Here is a 17,596-nt window from a genome sequence, read left to right as displayed (position 1 = left end):
AACGGGTACTGCTGGCCACTGAACCATCCTTGTAAAACTGAGCATAAGAACCACAAGGTCTACAAAAGAGTAAAAGGGAAAGACACAACAGCCATCTAGCTATGTGTGTTTTTTGTATCTACTAATCGCTCCCTCTATTGTTCCTACTAGAAACTGAAAAGGTAAAAGTGAAGTCTGAGTCTCTGATGCTCTTAACTCATTCTTTATTTTGCTACCTTCAGAAATCTCCTCTCTAAATGATTGACAAACTAAGAATATAATTATTGTCACCATCGGCATGGTCATTGCTGGTTCCCTGACATATTTACATCTCTCCATTATTCTTTTAATTTATCTTTTTTCTTAGGGTGTGTCCATCATCCTGGTATAAAATTAATGATGTTGAAAAACAAATAAAACCTTGACTAATGGAACAGAACCACTTGGAAGACAGAATATGCTATTTCATTGTTATATTTTTCAATTAGGTGAAAGCTGAATGACTAAAAACGTAACTCCCCCCCCCTAATTTTCTTTAAAAATTGTTCATGATAAGGCCTAAGTACACATACATGGACACTTGGCATAGCAATTAATTTGAAGAAGGCCTCAAGAGTTTCAGCTGCTCCTAAACTAAATCTGAGGGAACTAAATAAATTCATTAAAATTCAGGCTGAAGGGGGCTGGGGTTGTGGCCCAGTGGTAGAGTGTTTGCCTAGAACGGATGAGGCACTGGGTTGGATCCTCAGCACCAAATAAAAATAAATAAATACATAAAAATAAAGGTATTGTGTTTATCTACAATTAAAAACTATTTCAAAAAAACAATTCAAGCTGAAAGAATATCATGACCAAATCAAAAAGTGACAATAATCCCACCATCCTGACTTTGGCCAGACCATGGCAGAAGTGAATACAATTAAAGGCACCAGATTTTAAGAGATCACTGACAAAAAGAAAGAGAGAGAAAAGAAAAAAGCCAGAATATGGAGGGGAAAGACAATAGAGGTGCTGAATAAGATGATCTAGAAGAAATCCCTGAGGGAACTGGGACCTTCAAGATAGTGAGGGACCTTCCTGCTAAAGATAAGTTGGGCCCACAGTCACACCTGGGAGCAGGCAGTACGGTAGAAGCTACTATCTTAGCTGCCTCTCTTTTCAGCTGAACTTGAGCCTGGAGATTCCTGGGACCTGCAGCACAGGCCTGTCCTACAGGAGATGAGGTTATTAGAAGGAAGAACCCAGGGTCTGGTTATGTCACTTGAGACCTGGTTAAAGCTGCACCTAAGGCCATGTGCTGCATTTCTCAATTAGACAATATATTCCCTGTTTTGTTTAATCCACTTTGAGTAAGGTTTTCTGCCACTTCAACTGAGAGTCCTAAATGATACAAAATCCTGGTTGCCTTGGGAGGTAGCAAGTTCAATATCACCAGAAGTAGCCAAGCAAAGGCTAGGTAACCATGAGTCAAGGATTAGAGAGAAGGGAAGATAAATAGGAATGGAGCTAGTCCTGCATGACTGCATGAGTTTGCTAGGGCTGCCATAACAAATAGCATTCACTGAGTGGTTTGAACAACAGGAATTTATTGTCTCACAGTTCTGGGGCTAGAAGTGCAAGATCAGGGTGTTAGCAGGGTTGGTTTCTTCTGAGGCCTCCTTCCTTGGCTTGAAGATGGCCATCTTTTCCCTGTCATCACAAAGTCTTCCCTCTATGCTTGTCTGTGGCCTATCTCCTCTTCTCATAAGGTCATCAGTCATCATGGATTAAGGTCCCACCTAATTACCTCATTTTAACTTAAACATTTCCTTAAAGGCCATAACTCCAAATACAGCCATACTCTGAGGTTCTAGGGGTAAGGACTCCACCATATGAATTTTCAGGTGACAAAATTCAGCCCATAAAATGTTCCCCAAGGTCACTTTTGACCCCAACATAGAGCAAAATTTAGTAAAGAGCTATTTACTCCATGGACTACCCATCAAGGATGTGATAGCAATGGTACCTTCCCTGGGCCTCTGCAGTCAGACTGAAGCTGTATCTTTAGTGGAGGATTGTTTAGGATTTTGCACAACCTAATCTAGTCACATTTACTCATTTATTTTATCTGGGGGATTGCTATTTACTTTTCCAGTGGTTGATACAAAACAAAAGGCTTGTACAAACATGACTAATGAATGCCTTTTCACAATGAGCAGCACTGTGACATTGCTGCATTGGGCCGAGGTGGTGGAATTCAAGGCACCCTTGAAGTGGGCTTCGCTTAGAAGTGGTTATAGCTTTCCTGCTTATGAAAAGTTCAAGTTAGCACGCAAAGAAAAATTACAAAGCCTTGTACAAATGCATAAGCTACCATTAAATAAAATACAGCTATTTCAGCAAGAGCAATCATGCCTTTTACAAGTTCTGCCTGAGCCAGTACATAGAGAAGTGCCTAAGATTTGGAGGCCCCAACTTCCATTCAGGTCAATTAATTAAAAAAAAATTTGTACAGCAATCAAAGCACTGCTATGATAAATCACATCCCCTGTCACTGGCTAGACTGCTGTCACAGCATGGCATAGATAAGTTTGCATGGATGGCTTTGTGCACATTTTTGATTTAGCAGCAAAAACCATTTGAAGTCTGAGTACTGGGGTAAAGGGTGAAGGTGGGCAGGGAGTGGGAAGGTCTGATGGATGGTTTTTCACATACTAAAATCAAATAAAGCAGAAAATTAGATTACTGGAGACAGAACTAAAAGAAGCCGTAGCATTACCTCCAATCCTCTCGTTTCATAGCTCAAGAAAAGAGAGGCCACAGTGTTAGACCAGTGGAAGATCCAGGTCTCTGTCCCCCTTGCATCACAGCACTCTATTGGAGGTAATAGCAATGTGCTATTTTTCTTCTCTAAGGTAGGGCCCTATTGCAGAAGACTGGCAGCATTAGTGTGGATATACTTCTGGACACAGCTGTGCATTTGGATTAAGGATGCTGGCTGGATGTTCGTGTTGGCTTTAGAACATGGCTAACATTTTAAACTTTGATGAATCATTGCAAAGACTGGGCTAAGAGGAAACTAGAAAAGCAAGTGCCATGCAGCAGCTGTCTAATATCCTGGATCTCAAAAGAAAACCTTACCCAAAGGCAAAAATTATGTGTTATGAGATGAAATGGGCCAAAAGACCATTTCTGCTGAAGTAGCCACAGAAATCACAGGTGTCAATGCTGAGCCAGAATAAAGGGTGGGCCAGGGTTTCCACCCCTACCTGCAGGCCAAATTGGGGCTGCATCTAGCAGGTGAACTTTGAGATGAAATAATCAGAGTTGACTGCATGGCTGGGAAAGAAGCAGAAACCAGGGACACTGCTTACATACACATAGCCAAGGGAAGAGTATTTTTCTTCTCTAAGGTAAGGCCCTATGCAGAAGACTGGCAGCATTAGTGTGGATACACTTCTGGACACAGCTGTGCATTTGGATTAAGAGTGGCAGAGGCAGGGTCTGATAGGAGTCTCCCTAACCACAGGTGCAGGCTGCAACCATCATCTAGGTCTTATAGGTCTCTATAGCAGGCTGGGAAGTAGCTTGAGCTGGGCTCACCCCTCATTCCATCAGGGGACTGAAAGGAGTCCTGATCTCTTCCATTCCCTGATTCCTGATGCAGTTCCACATGACCCACTGTGAAGAGTCTTAACTCCCCAAAGGCCACACTGGGTATTGAGTCACCTCCTCCTTTTCTTGAACTTGCTCTAGTTTTCAAACTTAATGCAATCCTAACTATGTTAAACATATTCTGTCTGAAGTACAATTTAAGGTGTGCATTTTTCAAGTAAGAAAAAAAATAACATAATAAACTCCTACCCTAAGCCTGTCAATTAGTAAACTTTTATAAGAAATTCTGCTCTTATTTTTTAAAATAGGAACTCCAACTGAATAAATTTTGTTCAAAGCATTCCTGTCCCTCTTTTTGTAACATTACAGAATTATACCCCTCATACCAATATTTCAGTCTTCTATCATATTCTCCTTTTTTTTTTTTTTAAGCATTTTCCCAGTTAGTTCCCTGTTTATTCCTGTGGATAATCTCCTGGAAGTTTTATTGCAGAGGAAATTAAGGTCCTGAAAAGTGAACCAAATTTCCAGAGTCATGTAGCTAAACATCACAGAACAGCACAGCTGGGTCTTCTGCTGCCTTGTCCCAGGCCTCTCCACCACTGGCAAAGCCTTCCCATCCTGATCACAAGCCTTTAGGGAAATTTAAAAGGTGATCTTTTTCTTATACATTAATGATCACTTTACCTTAAAATCTTGTTTCACTTAGATTTGCTATAATATTCTACCTATATTTGAAACATATTATATTTTTACAAAAAATCATTAACAGAGCCAAGAATAAAATAATTAAGAGTAATGAATTAATAGTAATTAATATTAATTCAACTAATAGTAATTAAATAATGATACTAGTCTCCATGTACTTCAATGACACTAATATAAGTGTCTGATACCTATAAAAGACCATGAGATTTGTAAGCCAGAGAACCTGAGCCGATATCCCACTTTCCTCTCAGAAAGGTAAATTTTGGACAAATTATAGTAAATTGGTTCTTTCTTAGGCTTGCAGAGTGGATGTGCCCAACCAAGGTGCATGCTACTAGAAATGCACACACATGCAGGAACAATTAAGGGTGGTCCTGGATTCACTCCTACTGGGTTCCTATGCTAGTGACCTTTGACTCTAAAAATATTTGAGAATCCAAAGGCTCTACACCCACTTTAGCCTCTTCTTGCTGACTCTCTGTTTAGAGATGTATATTAGTTTGCTTGGGCTGCCACAGCAAGAAACCATAGACTGGGTGGCTTAAACAACAATTATTTCCCAAATTTTCTGGAGCCTGAAAACCAGACAACAGGGTGCTAATATGGTTTCTGTTTTTTACCATAAGAAAAGCAGAGTAAGCCAAGTGCATGCCTTACTGCAGGTGTGTGAGAGTTCCTCTAGTCTGCTGGGTTTCTGTTCTCGAGACTAAAAGGCTCAGGGTTTACTCCAGTTGAACTGAGCTGACTGGGCTGCACAAAATAACCACACAAGAGACACAAATACCTTTTTCTTGGGGGTCACTGTGAAGGCTCCTCTGACCTTAAGGGTCCACAGGAAGAGAGAGAGAGAGCATGTGCTGACCCCTTTTATTGAGGAGAAGCTATTCAAATGAGGCAAAGGGTCAGGTTTCAGGGGGCTGAGTCTATCTTCATGAAGTCCACTGTCAGCAGGTTGACTGACACCTGGGTAGGCCACACCTCAGGGCACAGTAAGAGAAGGGGACACACACAAGGCACTTCCATGGAAGATTCTATCCTAAACAGGGCAAGGGGTTATATTACAAAGGAACAGGTGAGCATAGCTTCACCCATGGGCTGTAGCAAGACACACCCATGCAGGAGACACTGACCCTTGAACCCAAGAAGGGTGGGGAAAGCTCTGCCACATTTCTGTGACTGAGCGCCTCACCACCCAGCTGGGGAGTGTGACTCAGTCACATGCAAGGTTGGTCTCCCACACAGAGTCTTTATCTTAAAATGCAATTTTCAGGCCAGAAGTAACATCCAACTTCAGCATCAATACAGACTGCTAAATTGGCCTCTACAGTGACCACCTAGGTAATGAATGTGTCAGAGCATCTTTGCTCTTGTCCAGTGCACACCTTGACCATCACCTTGGCCTGTTAGGGGCCCTTGTTAGTATTCTTGGGGCAGTCTGCAACCACAAAAATGAGGACACAGGTGAAGTTAGTCCTGCTCTTTTTAACCAAGGGAGTTGCCTCATTGACCCAGAAATTGAAGATAAAGAGAAACCAAAAGTAACACCACTAACTAAAAGCCCTGGATGCAGTTGCACTGCCTGGCAACAATGGCCTTTTGTTCTGAGCTATGAATAACTCAATTATAGGTAGTGTTGTTATAAGTCATCCTGGTAGCTATGATATTATATGGTAATGAATTTCTTTGCAAAACTGTCCTTTCAAGGAACTACAAAGACCAAATTACTCACTTCAACTCCTGATCATAAATTCATCTATTTTTTATATTCCATGATTTATAATTCAATAATAAGAATCTATACTTGAAATAACTCTAAGAGGCTTTTCCTATGAAAATGGGTATCAACATCTTTGAAGGTCAAGTGGAAAATAGAAAAGTAGAAATCTACCCACATATAAATAATAATAGCTACAATTACAATTATTTTGCATGTAAGCAATGACAGAGATGGAAGTTTACAGTCACCAAGCCCTAAGGAATGGCATTAAGAAATATATAAAGGGTTTAAGATTTTTTTTTAGTTTTAGATGAACACAATATCTTTATTTTATTTATTTATTTTCATGTGGTGCTGAGGATAGAACCCCAGTGCCTCACATGTGGTAGGCAAGTGCTCTACCACTGAGCTACAAACCCAGCTCCAACAGTTTGATTTTTATATGGCTTATTTTTATCAACAGAAGTTTTCTTGATTTTGTTTTGGTAAGTGCTATGATATAGACTACATGTGTGAGATATGTCCTACAGGTATTAATTGAGACAAAAATAATCCATAATTGCTTATATTTTAACAACTCTGAAGTTTGCCAATTTGTACAAAATGAAAAACAAATCCAGTGGTGATGAGCTCACACTGGCCTATCCTATGTTCTCATCCAACCATTCATGTCTAAGAGAATGCTGCCCATTGCACTTTGAGCTTTAAAAAAAAAAAAAGATCTTATCACCAGCTTCATGTTCTGTAACTAGAAAAGCTCTAATCAGCTCAACTCTATAATATTCATTGTGTTGACATAATAATTCCACCTCAGAGCCCTCTAAATGCATGATAATTTTTATACTTTGTATGTCAAGACATCCTTTTGAGTTATTTTTTACTGTGCCTGTGAATCAGGGAGACAGCAAGTGAACATCTGTGTAGTTTCTTCTGAAGTTTTCAGGACTGCATTAAACAGGAGGTCTCTTCACGCTTGTGGTGATGGCTCACAACCTGCCTTAGTGGCTCACACAGGCCAGCCATATATTCAGAGAGCAGTGCAGGGGGAGTCCCTAAATCCCCACCCACCTAAGACTCCTGGGTTCCAAAATTCCTCATCTCCTAAAACCTGGCTCATTTTAAGTTTGAACCAGTACAGTCTACATGTCGCTCTAGGTTGCTGATATTTAAGCTCAGTTTTTTAAGACATAGTATAAATGCCAAATAGACCAGAACCAATTATTTCTCTCTTGTACTCCCACCAATGTCAGTGGGTTGGGCAGACCCAGAAGCATCAATAAATGTCCTGGCGCTATAGGTTTCCTATCTTTGGCCAACTTGGAATTTCCAGTTCATAGTCTATTTCATTAGCTTCTTTATAAACGGAATGTACCCTCACCCCTCCTCAACTTTGAAACATCACTGGCATTGCCAAATAATTTTCTTTCAAACTTATATCCCAAAGAGCCACTGGGAATATTTTACTACTGATACCTACCTCTCCCAGTTAGCTCCACCATCTAGCTGGGTTGTTTTTTCAGGAAGCTAAGGAGTCAAACTATAGCTATAGCAGTAAACAAAGTTCAATGTCTGTGTCTTTCTGAAGGGCAGAATACTCTGCTCAAGAGTCTAGAGTTCTAGAAGCACCCATTAAACTAAAGCTGTGGCTCAACCTGGCTTTCCCTATTGATACAACAGCATATTCTTTAGAGTTTATAACAATTCTGTGATGACTAGAACTCAGATGAAGCTTCGTGATGTTAATCTCAGCCTGATCTCAGGAAGTAGATCTTGTCACAGGACAGGAAAATCTTGGTCATTGGATAGTGGCAAAAGCAGTACTACTTCTGGAGAGTGTTATTGTGTGGGTGTTTTTATTTTAACTTAAGTCACAAAGAAATTTTAAAAATATTAAAATTCATACCCTTTGATTGATCAAGAGGGAGGCAGGATAACTTTATTTTTCCCCTGGCACCAGTGCTTAATATGTGCTCTATCTCCTTTGGCTAATTACTTACCCACTTGAAAAAGCAGGTTGTTTTGAAATATCAGTTCTAATTCTTACAGTTCAAAGGGAAAGAGGAAAAACAATCTTCCTTTTGTCCACACAGTCAATCAGTTATAGGAAGCATTAACTCCTTCCGTACTACCATGTTATGAATAATTGTAAGTTATCCTGATGAAAAGAGAAGGATTTATCATTTTTTTCCCAACTGACTCCGCAAATAAAATTTCAAAACCAAGACACCAGGAGAAGAGTCAGACCTTACATTCCAAGTCATCCACCATAGGAAATGGACTATTTTCTCTTTCATGCATCCACATGGTACTAGTTATGTACCATCCTTGGAAGACTTGAAGAACCAGTTACTCAAACCGTTCTCTGTGTTCTATGGTTCTGAGAAACATCAGTTGAGAAAGTCTGGCAACACAAAAGAAAAAAAAAATTCTACTCCTTTAAATGGGGCATAATGTGTTGAAGGAGCATAGAACATATTGGAGTCTACTTTCAATACGTGAAATACATAGAATCTACATTCTCTCAAATATTCTGATGAATTTAAAATAACTTGCATTCAGGGTTGTCAGGGTTATGGAATACCAATACCACCACCACCAAAAACAGCAGCAGTGGCTCCTATTGCTTCCTGCATCTTTGCTAATGCCTGATTCCACCGAGCTTTCATAAATTCTCTTGAACTCTCTCTAGCAAGACTGCCCAATTAAGTAAAAAAGCAAAGGCAGGACGGAAGCCAGGTCAAGGCTCCAAGACCAACCCTGAAGGGTGGAAGGCTTAAAATGAGGGTCTGAACTATAGTCTCTCTGAATCTATTTCAAATTAGCGTGTATTTATCAAAATACATAGTATAGAAAAGAGAGAGAAACCATGGATATCACCTCTTTCCACTATATGATTTTGTACAAAAAGATCAGAACTTAAAACAGAACACAAAACACTGTCTTTTGTCATACAACTCTTTTGAAAGATGACCTACTTATCATACATGAATATTCCCTTTCAAAATTAAAACAACAGAGTTAATACATAACAATATAATTGTTAACTCCTATAGAAATACCTGGCTGATAACCAATTTAGGACTAGTATTGTGGCTTTACTTCTTTATTTATGCTTCACTGTACATTTTATATAATGAATGAAAAATATGCCAGAAATAAGAAAACTGAGTTGTGTATAATGGCAACTTCAAAGAACCATGAAGTGTCCCTTACACGAAAAGCAAAGACACAGTCTCTGTTGGTCTGCAATCACCCTCCTGAGGTCTTTCGAGTTAACTCCCAACCTGCTGCAAGAGAGCACTCATTCATTCACATCCTAAAAACCCAGACTGGTGACACTGTAGAGCTGACGCTGTGGCTCCACTGTATTCTATTATATATGACAAGAACAATCACATACTGAGTTTGAAGCCACAACCAATGACACATACCATTCTGGCAGAGCAGATAGGGGCCAGTGTGCCTCATTTCACCAGTGCTAAGAGTCTTCACATACCATTTCACTAACTAGCCAGAATACATCAAATCACCAGTTTTGGATACATACCATACAAATTCGAATGATAAAAGTACTGATTAACTAGACTAGATTAATCTTTAAGACCATCTTATGTTTTAAGGAGAATAAAACATTCTCTAATACAAAGGCTACACCAGGTAACATGATTCCAATTAAATATAATCTCATTTAATTTGTCAATCTACATTTGAAAATCATTATAAATTGTTGGAGTGGGATCTCAATTTGCCCAAGATGTTTGTTGAGGGGGAATGCTGAGTATTTTGAAAACCTCAAATAACTTGACTTGGCAGCCTTAATGATTTATATACTTATGATATTGCTGTCATTTGTATCTTTATTAGATTCAGTGGATCTTAAGTTATGAGCAATGTAATATATCAGAAGATTAACATAAAATAACAAAAAATTAGCTAAATTCCTAATATATGCCAGTCACAACAATTGCCACATTTTATCTCATTTAGTCTTCATAAAAAAAGTTAAGAGACAGGTATTAATACTATGCCTATTTACGGATGACAAAACAGAGATACAAAATGTTCTGTAAATTGTTGATGGCCACATGGTTCCAAGGTGCAGATATGGACCCAGAACCAGGCAAGCCAGCTCTGAACCCATACTGGTGGACAAACAATACAATCCCCCGTTAACACTGAATATTCTGGAGCATAGTGATACGCTTTGAGTAATAAAGTACAGACCAGTATTTCAATAAGATGAGAAACTTAAAATGCTATCTTGGAGATAACTATAATTGATTTCCCTCAAACCACTGCTCTTCTTAGCCCACAAAAGTTCCTTGCTGATCCTATACTTGTCTGCAGTTCTAACTGTCCCAAATATGTACCCCCAATCCCACCTCTCCATTAAGCTTCAGGCTTATGTCAGTACATGCCAAATGTCTGCCAGACATCCCCCCATCTGACCTCTCTAAATGTTTCAACTTCAAATTAACCTAACACTAAATACAAATCATTATATGCCCCTTCTTCCTAATCTACATCTCTTTTCTGAATTTCCTATGGAATAATGAAACTACCATACCTAAGTCGGAAATGTGGAAGTCTCTACCTCATCTCCTATATCCAAACTATTCTATGAATTTTAACTCCCAAATATATCCTTTCCCTCAATTTCTGCTGTAGTTCAGGCCTGTACCACATGTCACTTGAACTATTTTAAGAATATTCTAAGGGGCTGGGATTGTGGCTCAGTGGTAGAACACTCGCCTAGCACGGGTGGGATCAGGGTTTGATCCTCAGCACCAGAAAAAAATAAAGGCATTGTGTTGTGTCCATCTACACCTAAAAAAAAAATTTATATATATATATGAAGAATATTCTGAATGGGCTCCCAGCTTCAAAGTTACCCTGCACACTGCACATGAGTGACCATCCCATATGAAAATCAATGGCCCTACCCTGCTTTGAGCCTTGCTATGACTCCCTACTGCCTCCAGAGAAAGTTCACTGATCCTAGCATCCATCTAGACTTCAACATCTCCTGTATTTTCCATTGTCCTTTTCTTTAGTGCCTATTCTCTGCATCCTATTAATATGGGATTCTCTAGGTCTAAGTAACTGTTCAACAAAATTGAACAAATATGGAGGGTTTTGATTTTAAATAATGTGGAATAATATTTGTGTCTCTAGAGCACATGTAATTTAAAATTTACTATGAAAATTAACTCTTTCAAAACATTTTTCTAATGGGATAAAAATATTTTTAAAGGACTAATTCTCCTTTAAGAAATCAGAAGGGAAAAAGTTGTTTAAGGTCCACCATTGTTTTGTTTTCCTTGCAGTGCTAAGTTTTGAACCCAAGACCTCCCACATGCTAGGCAAGCACTCTACCACTGAGCTATATCTCCAGCCCTTTTTTAGTTTATTTTGAGACAGGGTATCAATAAATTACCCAGGCTTGCCTGGAATTTGCAATCCCTCTGCCTCAGCCTTCCAAGTAGCTGAGATTTCAAGCATGCAACACCACCCCTAGCTCATTTTGTTCCCCAATAAATAATTGAGTTATTCTATTTCTATGCTATGGTGTCATTGTGGCAACTGCCATCAGAAGTCTTCCTAAACAAGTAAGTGTTGGTGCCCAAGTCAGCATCTAATCAGGGAAATAGTCACCAATCTGTCTCAATTCAGGGACTTGTTAAAGAGGTGACAAAAAAAGTGGAGAAGCCAGGGTACTACTCAACAGCCTCTCTATGACACAAGTTAGAAGGACACTGGGAGGAGATGATGATCCACAGTGGTGGATCCACAAGCAAGATGTGGCAGCTCACAGAGGCTCTGCCTAATGAGGCTGAGAGTTCTCCTGAGTTGAAGAGTCAGGGTAGAGAGTCTGGGAAGCTGGAAAGAGTACTGTAGTGGAGAGATCCGAAGAGAGAGCTGCAGAGATCTGCAGGGGGTTCCCTTGGAGCCTCCAGGTGAGTACTAATCAACACACGGATGTGAGGAAACTGTACCAGAGATCAAGGAAAGAACCACCTGGAAGGATGAGAGGGAGCTGTCTCTGAAACTCATACAAATATGCTGCATGAGCTAGAAAGAGAAAAATGCCCTCGGTTTTCCCATCTCCCTCCCTCTACTCCTCTTTTCGCCTACGCCTCTTATTAGTTGGTGTTTCTCAACCTAGGCTGGGCACAGGAATCAACTAGGGAGCTTTAAAAAGTGCAGCTGCCTGGAGAGTGTGACGTAATTGGTCTGGGTATATCCTGGGCATCAGGAGCCTCCAAAGCACTGCTGATGAAACTACATTAGCTAAGCCCAGGAGACCAAATCCTGGGAAGCTCCAAACACCACCACCACCACCACCACCACCAAAAAAACTCAGATATGATCTTCTCTGGGTCTTTCAGGGCCACCCAGCTCAAACTGATCACTCCAGCTGTAGGGTTTCCTCCTTCTTCTAATGCTTTTTGCTATTTCTCCAAAGTGTATGCTCAGCTGAGCTGTAGCCCAGCAGCTGACTCTGCTCTGGGTCTGCCTGCAACGTCCCCTCAGCAGAGCCTGGTGCTCCTCCTCTTCTTGCTATTTGCATCATGTATTTCCCTCTTTCCCAAAATGACTGGCTAGTTTAGATACATAGGTACTATTAAGTAGTAACTTATGGCTAACAATGGATAATAAATATATTACTCTCTCTGGATAACAGCTGTAGGCAAAACTGACCTTAAATGTAAGAACTTCAGTGTGAGATTGAGTAGATTTATGTGTGTTAGATTTATGTGTGTCCCTTAAATGGAAATTATTTTAAATCAAATAACATAAGTCATGGCCTAATCTTAGATAGTAATAATTTATAAGTTTACAGATTGTCTATTGCAATTTGTTTTGGTCATGACCCTACTCACAGTTATTGAAATGTTCTGCAAGGTGAATACAACCTTAAGACACATTTATATCTCTAGTTAACCATCCTGACATATATGGACCTAAAAATAAACTTGCTGTAAATCCCCAAATATTGTGATTTCAAATACAAGAAATTTAGTTTTTTAGGGTAAATATATACTATCCTATTTGCTAGAAAAAGTCATTGTTCAGAGAGGGACAAAAGCCAAAGTCAAAATCAGAAACCATTGACTCTGTGTGTGTATGTGTGTGTTTAGACTGAAAAGCTATTCTCTGAAAAACTGGGCCTGAAATACTAAATGGTTCAAAAGTGTACATGCTGTGTTAAAAACTGTTTTATGATGTGGGTTTTTCTTCATTTTAAATCTATATTAAAAATTTTTGTGAAAATAGATTTCTGACTATTCTGTCCACAAACAACTCACACACACACAAAAAATTTGAGTTTAAACTGTCACCACTACATATTTAAGCCACCAAATCTCAACAATCACCACCTGACTGGGCTCCCAAAATTGTTATCAAGAGAAGCATATCTGTTTTGCCTGAGTACAAATGCAGGAATAATCTTACTTTAGCAACCAGAATCTTTTACATATATTTAAAATAATTAATATTACTTTAGTGAACAGAATATTTGAAAGAGGCAAATGACCACATATTGATGAAATTCTGGCAGGCTCTAGGAAGCAACAAGGTGACCACAGGGGCCACCTCCTGTCATCACATCATTGAGTAAGAAAAAAAGAGAGATGCTTTTGCGTGTGTGTGTGTGTGTGTGTGTGTGTGTATGTGTGTGTGAACATAATACCAAATAATTAAGGTTATGTGCATTATAGGTTTTTAAGTAAGAGTGACTAATACTACTCAGGAAAGGAAGACAGAAGTGTAAACTCACTAACATAAATAGTAGTGAAGCTACTAGGGCTTTATCATGAAAATACACCTCAGACAAAAGGCAAAGGCTGCTGAACCGGGGATGTGGCTCAGTGGTTAAGCACCCGTAGGTTCAATCCCCATTACCAAAAACAAAAAAGAAACAAACAAACAAAAAAAAAAAAACGCAAAGGAGGAAAAGAACTGTCTTTTGTAGGCATGAGAAAAACTTAATATCTCTGAAAGTAGAACCTATCTGTATATTCTGTACCGAGTCTGTGCTCAATTGATGCTATTGATTGATTAAATAATATGCTGTCTAGGAACTCCCCTTCTTGGTAACACCTAAATGGGCACTTTTTAAGGAACAAACCCCTGATTGTTTGAGGAGGGATACTAGAGTGCTCTACCACTGAGCTATAGCGTAGAGCTATAACCCCAGCATCTTTTTTTTCCTTAAAGTACTGTCTTGCTAAATTACCCAGACTGGCCTGGAATTTGCAATCCTCCTACCTTAACCTCCTGTGTTGCTGGGATTACAGGTGTGTACCACCATGCCTGGCAGATTTAAAAAATCCTATTAGAGGTAAGATCCATAGGCTGCAGAGAAGTATCTAATCATCATGGTCAATCCACACAGCTCAGAGAATGTAAACATGGCCTGGAAAAGGCTAAAGGACATTCCAAGTCCTTAATGTTATAAGGCTCTTTTACAAAAAGGTCCCACTGGTTGTGCCTCAGGGACTCTATAGGTCTGAGAATCATCCACACTATGCCTTTGTTTAGTGACAAGAAAGGCGTCAAAGGATTTGAGAAAGAAGGGACAGGATATACCTCCCAAAGCAAAATCAAACCACACAAGGGAAAATATTCACAATTGTTTGGGGGAAAGAATGATTCTAGGTTGGAACTTTAAATGAGAAAATATTTTCTTCAGTTAGAAAGGAAATGAAAGGAGTAAAGATTAATATTTTCTAAATCTTGTCACTGTTTCTTTTTAATTTCTTACAGAAAGAGCAGGTTTCAAGACCATCATGGACACACAAACACATACAGTTGCTTTCTTTTGATTATGGTAACTCGAAAGTTTAGGGAGAGACATGTCATACTTTTCTACAAGGCAGTGGTTCAATGCAGCTGGTTCCATATTTTGGAGTCAATAATAGAGCAGAAGAACCTATAGATAGCAAGGTGTGATTTGATCAGCTTTAGGTAAACATCAATGGTGACAAACGCTACAAAACAAAGAAACTAGAGGAATTCATAGCTTTTGTTTGTTTGAATAAAAAGAAATCATGAAAGATTTTTAAATAGTCCATGTCTTCATGGCAAAGATACAAAGATTCATGTAACAATTAGGAAAAAAGTTACATAAAGATTTACTCTGTGGAACATCATGGATTAGGGATTATGGTGGGTCATGTCATACTTTATTAAATATAATGTTTTTTTTTTTAACAGCACTAAACTTCAGCATGCTAGATAATTGCTCTATCACTGAACTACATTCCTGGCCCCTGTTTTTTGTTTGTTTGTTTTGTTTTGTCATTGTAGTAGGACTGAATGCCTTTATTTTGTCTATTTTTAAAAATATTTATTTTTTAATTGTAGTTGGACACAATACTTTTATTTATTTATTTATTTTTATTGAACCCAGGGCCTCATAAGTGCCAGGCAAGTGCTCTGCCCCTGGGTTACAGCCCCAGCCTTGTGGTCATCTTTACACACCACATATTCAAGCTTTACCTGTTGTCATTAACTGGTTCAGAATAAATGGAGGCTGGAAAAATAATCTACAGAAACTTTCCTATATAAATGTTTGATTCAGGTGGACTCCTCAAAGTCCATGGAACAATCTAGCTCACTAAGCTCCCACACCTGAAAATACTTATTTTGAGCATCTCTTAGCACACAGATAAACAGCCTACTGATCTTTCCAGAGTGGTGGGCAAGGGGAGGACAGCCATTTTTTGTTTGCCTGCTTGTCTATAATAATCCATCTAGGTTATTCCTTCCTGGCTTCCTTTGGTTTCCATTTTAAAGAGAAAGAGCAAAAGATACCTTCCTTGCCAACCCAACCCTACCCCCACACCAAATCAGAATACCTTAAATATGTTAAAAGGAGCTCTAGACTATAAAATGACAAAGCTCCACTGCTGAGGGCATCAACAGTAAGCATTTTCTTACCTGATGTGGCCAACCAATTCAATAAGCTTGTGACTAAAAAAATAAGCTGTCAGCTCAGACACGTGACTCAGGACTGAACAGACCCCAAAGAGGGTTGTAGTTCCATTCAGGTCTTCCAAATGCCAGTAGAGAAAGGTGAACACGAAGCCATATCCAAAACCCATGAACCAAGCCACAAACAACACTGAGCCATACTGCACGCTGCACAGCAGTTTGATCAAGTCCCAAAAGTTGAAGGTCTGCGAGTGGCTCGTGGTGGTGGGTGTCTCCTCGGAGGACTCGGTGGAGTTGTTCCTTTCCACCTGAGGGATCTCCACCTCTTTCCCCTTGCTATCACTGTTGGTGAAGTGGTTGTAGCGGAAACGGAACTGGGTAGCCACAATCAAGGCCATCGTCATGAGAACTCCAAAGACGATGAAGACGATCTGGTAGTTCCGGTACTCAGGGGGCTTACACCCCTTGCCATCCACGAGAACTTCCATGTGGGTATAGTCAATCCCGATGCCCACGGACAGCATCGCCAGGCCCCAGCCCAGGGAGCCCCACATGCGCTGCAGTCCATAGCGGTCTCGGTGCTTTCCCAGATACTGGAGTGTCACTGTGTCTACAATCGTGACAGAAGAGGCACTGAAAAATTCTCCAATTATGACAACTACCAAGATCACCAAGAATATAGCTTCAACTTCTTGCTGATCATAAACAAGAGTGACTTGGTCAGAAGGTAAAGATTTGGTGGTAGTGACAATAGCAGTGGTTGTCTCCCTGGTTACATTCCCCGTGGGGGAAAGGGTTGCTGTGCTTGTATTCAGGCTCAAGTCCATAACAAGGTCAGTGATTTCATATATCTGGGGCTGCAGAGTGGGTTCATGGATCTTGGTTGAAGCTGTCGAAACGATATCAGCATCTAAGATGTTGGGCCCCGTTTCTAACACTGGTGGCCCACTGGAAGGAAACAAGTCCCTTTTCTCCCGCATTTTTGGTGATATAGTAAGGAAAGAGATAGCAGAAGAATTTGTTGGCAAGACAGTTAACAGGTGACTTGCATTGGTGGGGTGAGCTGTTGGGGGAATCTTTGGTACACATCTCAAGGTAGCAGGTTTGACAAACCCAATGCCCAGGTTGAATAAAACCCAACACAAAAGAGAAAAGAGAAGGACAATTTTGCCTTTTTTGAAGCGGTCTGCAACCACACCCCAAAAGGGGGCACTACAGAATTCAATGAAGTATCTAATACCAACCAACAGTCCACTCTGGCTTGGCGACATTCCCAGCTGTTTATAATACACAGGCAAAAGTGGGTAAAGAGAGCCATAGGCAGAGTAAAAGAAAAAATAAAAAACCTTGGAAATGAGAAGATCGTTGTTTATTTTAACACAATGTTTTTCTATCCAGTCTATTTCCTCCTCAGGAATAGCAGATGTTTCTGTGGAGGAGGGCGTTTCATTTGAAGGTGGTTCTGGTTCCCTGGAAATTCCATTGAAGGGATCAGCAAGCACATATTTTCTCTTCTGCTCCTCCTCATCATCAGTTAAGATAGCAACTTTATCATCTGCCGCCATGGCTCACCACCACCATCAGAAGGCTTATGACTTTTAAAATCTTGACTGTTGATCTGTAAAGCAAAATGTTAAAGACAGCTTAGTCATGAAA

At 39.8% G+C, this 17,596-nt stretch overlaps 1 protein-coding gene across 2 annotated transcripts in view; it reads right to left on the bottom strand.

Moving 5' to 3' along the window:
* Nucleotides 1-17,596, bottom strand: part of Mfsd6 (major facilitator superfamily domain containing 6) — a 62,296-nt gene that overhangs the window by 26,164 nt on the left and 18,536 nt on the right. For both annotated transcript variants that reach the window (XM_026389069.2, XM_026389071.2), the window contains exon 2: nt 15,947-17,558. In XM_026389069.2, the coding sequence (XP_026244854.2) occupies nt 15,947-17,505 (1,559 nt within the window). In that variant the 5' untranslated portion in view covers nt 17,506-17,558. The remainder of the gene's footprint in view (nt 1-15,946; nt 17,559-17,596) is intronic.

The sequence above is a fragment of the Urocitellus parryii genome, chromosome 1 (assembly GCF_045843805.1).
Source record: "Urocitellus parryii isolate mUroPar1 chromosome 1, mUroPar1.hap1, whole genome shotgun sequence".
In the NCBI taxonomy this organism is placed as follows: domain Eukaryota; kingdom Metazoa; phylum Chordata; class Mammalia; order Rodentia; family Sciuridae; genus Urocitellus; species Urocitellus parryii.
This window is presented reverse-complemented; position numbering and strand designations above follow the sequence as displayed.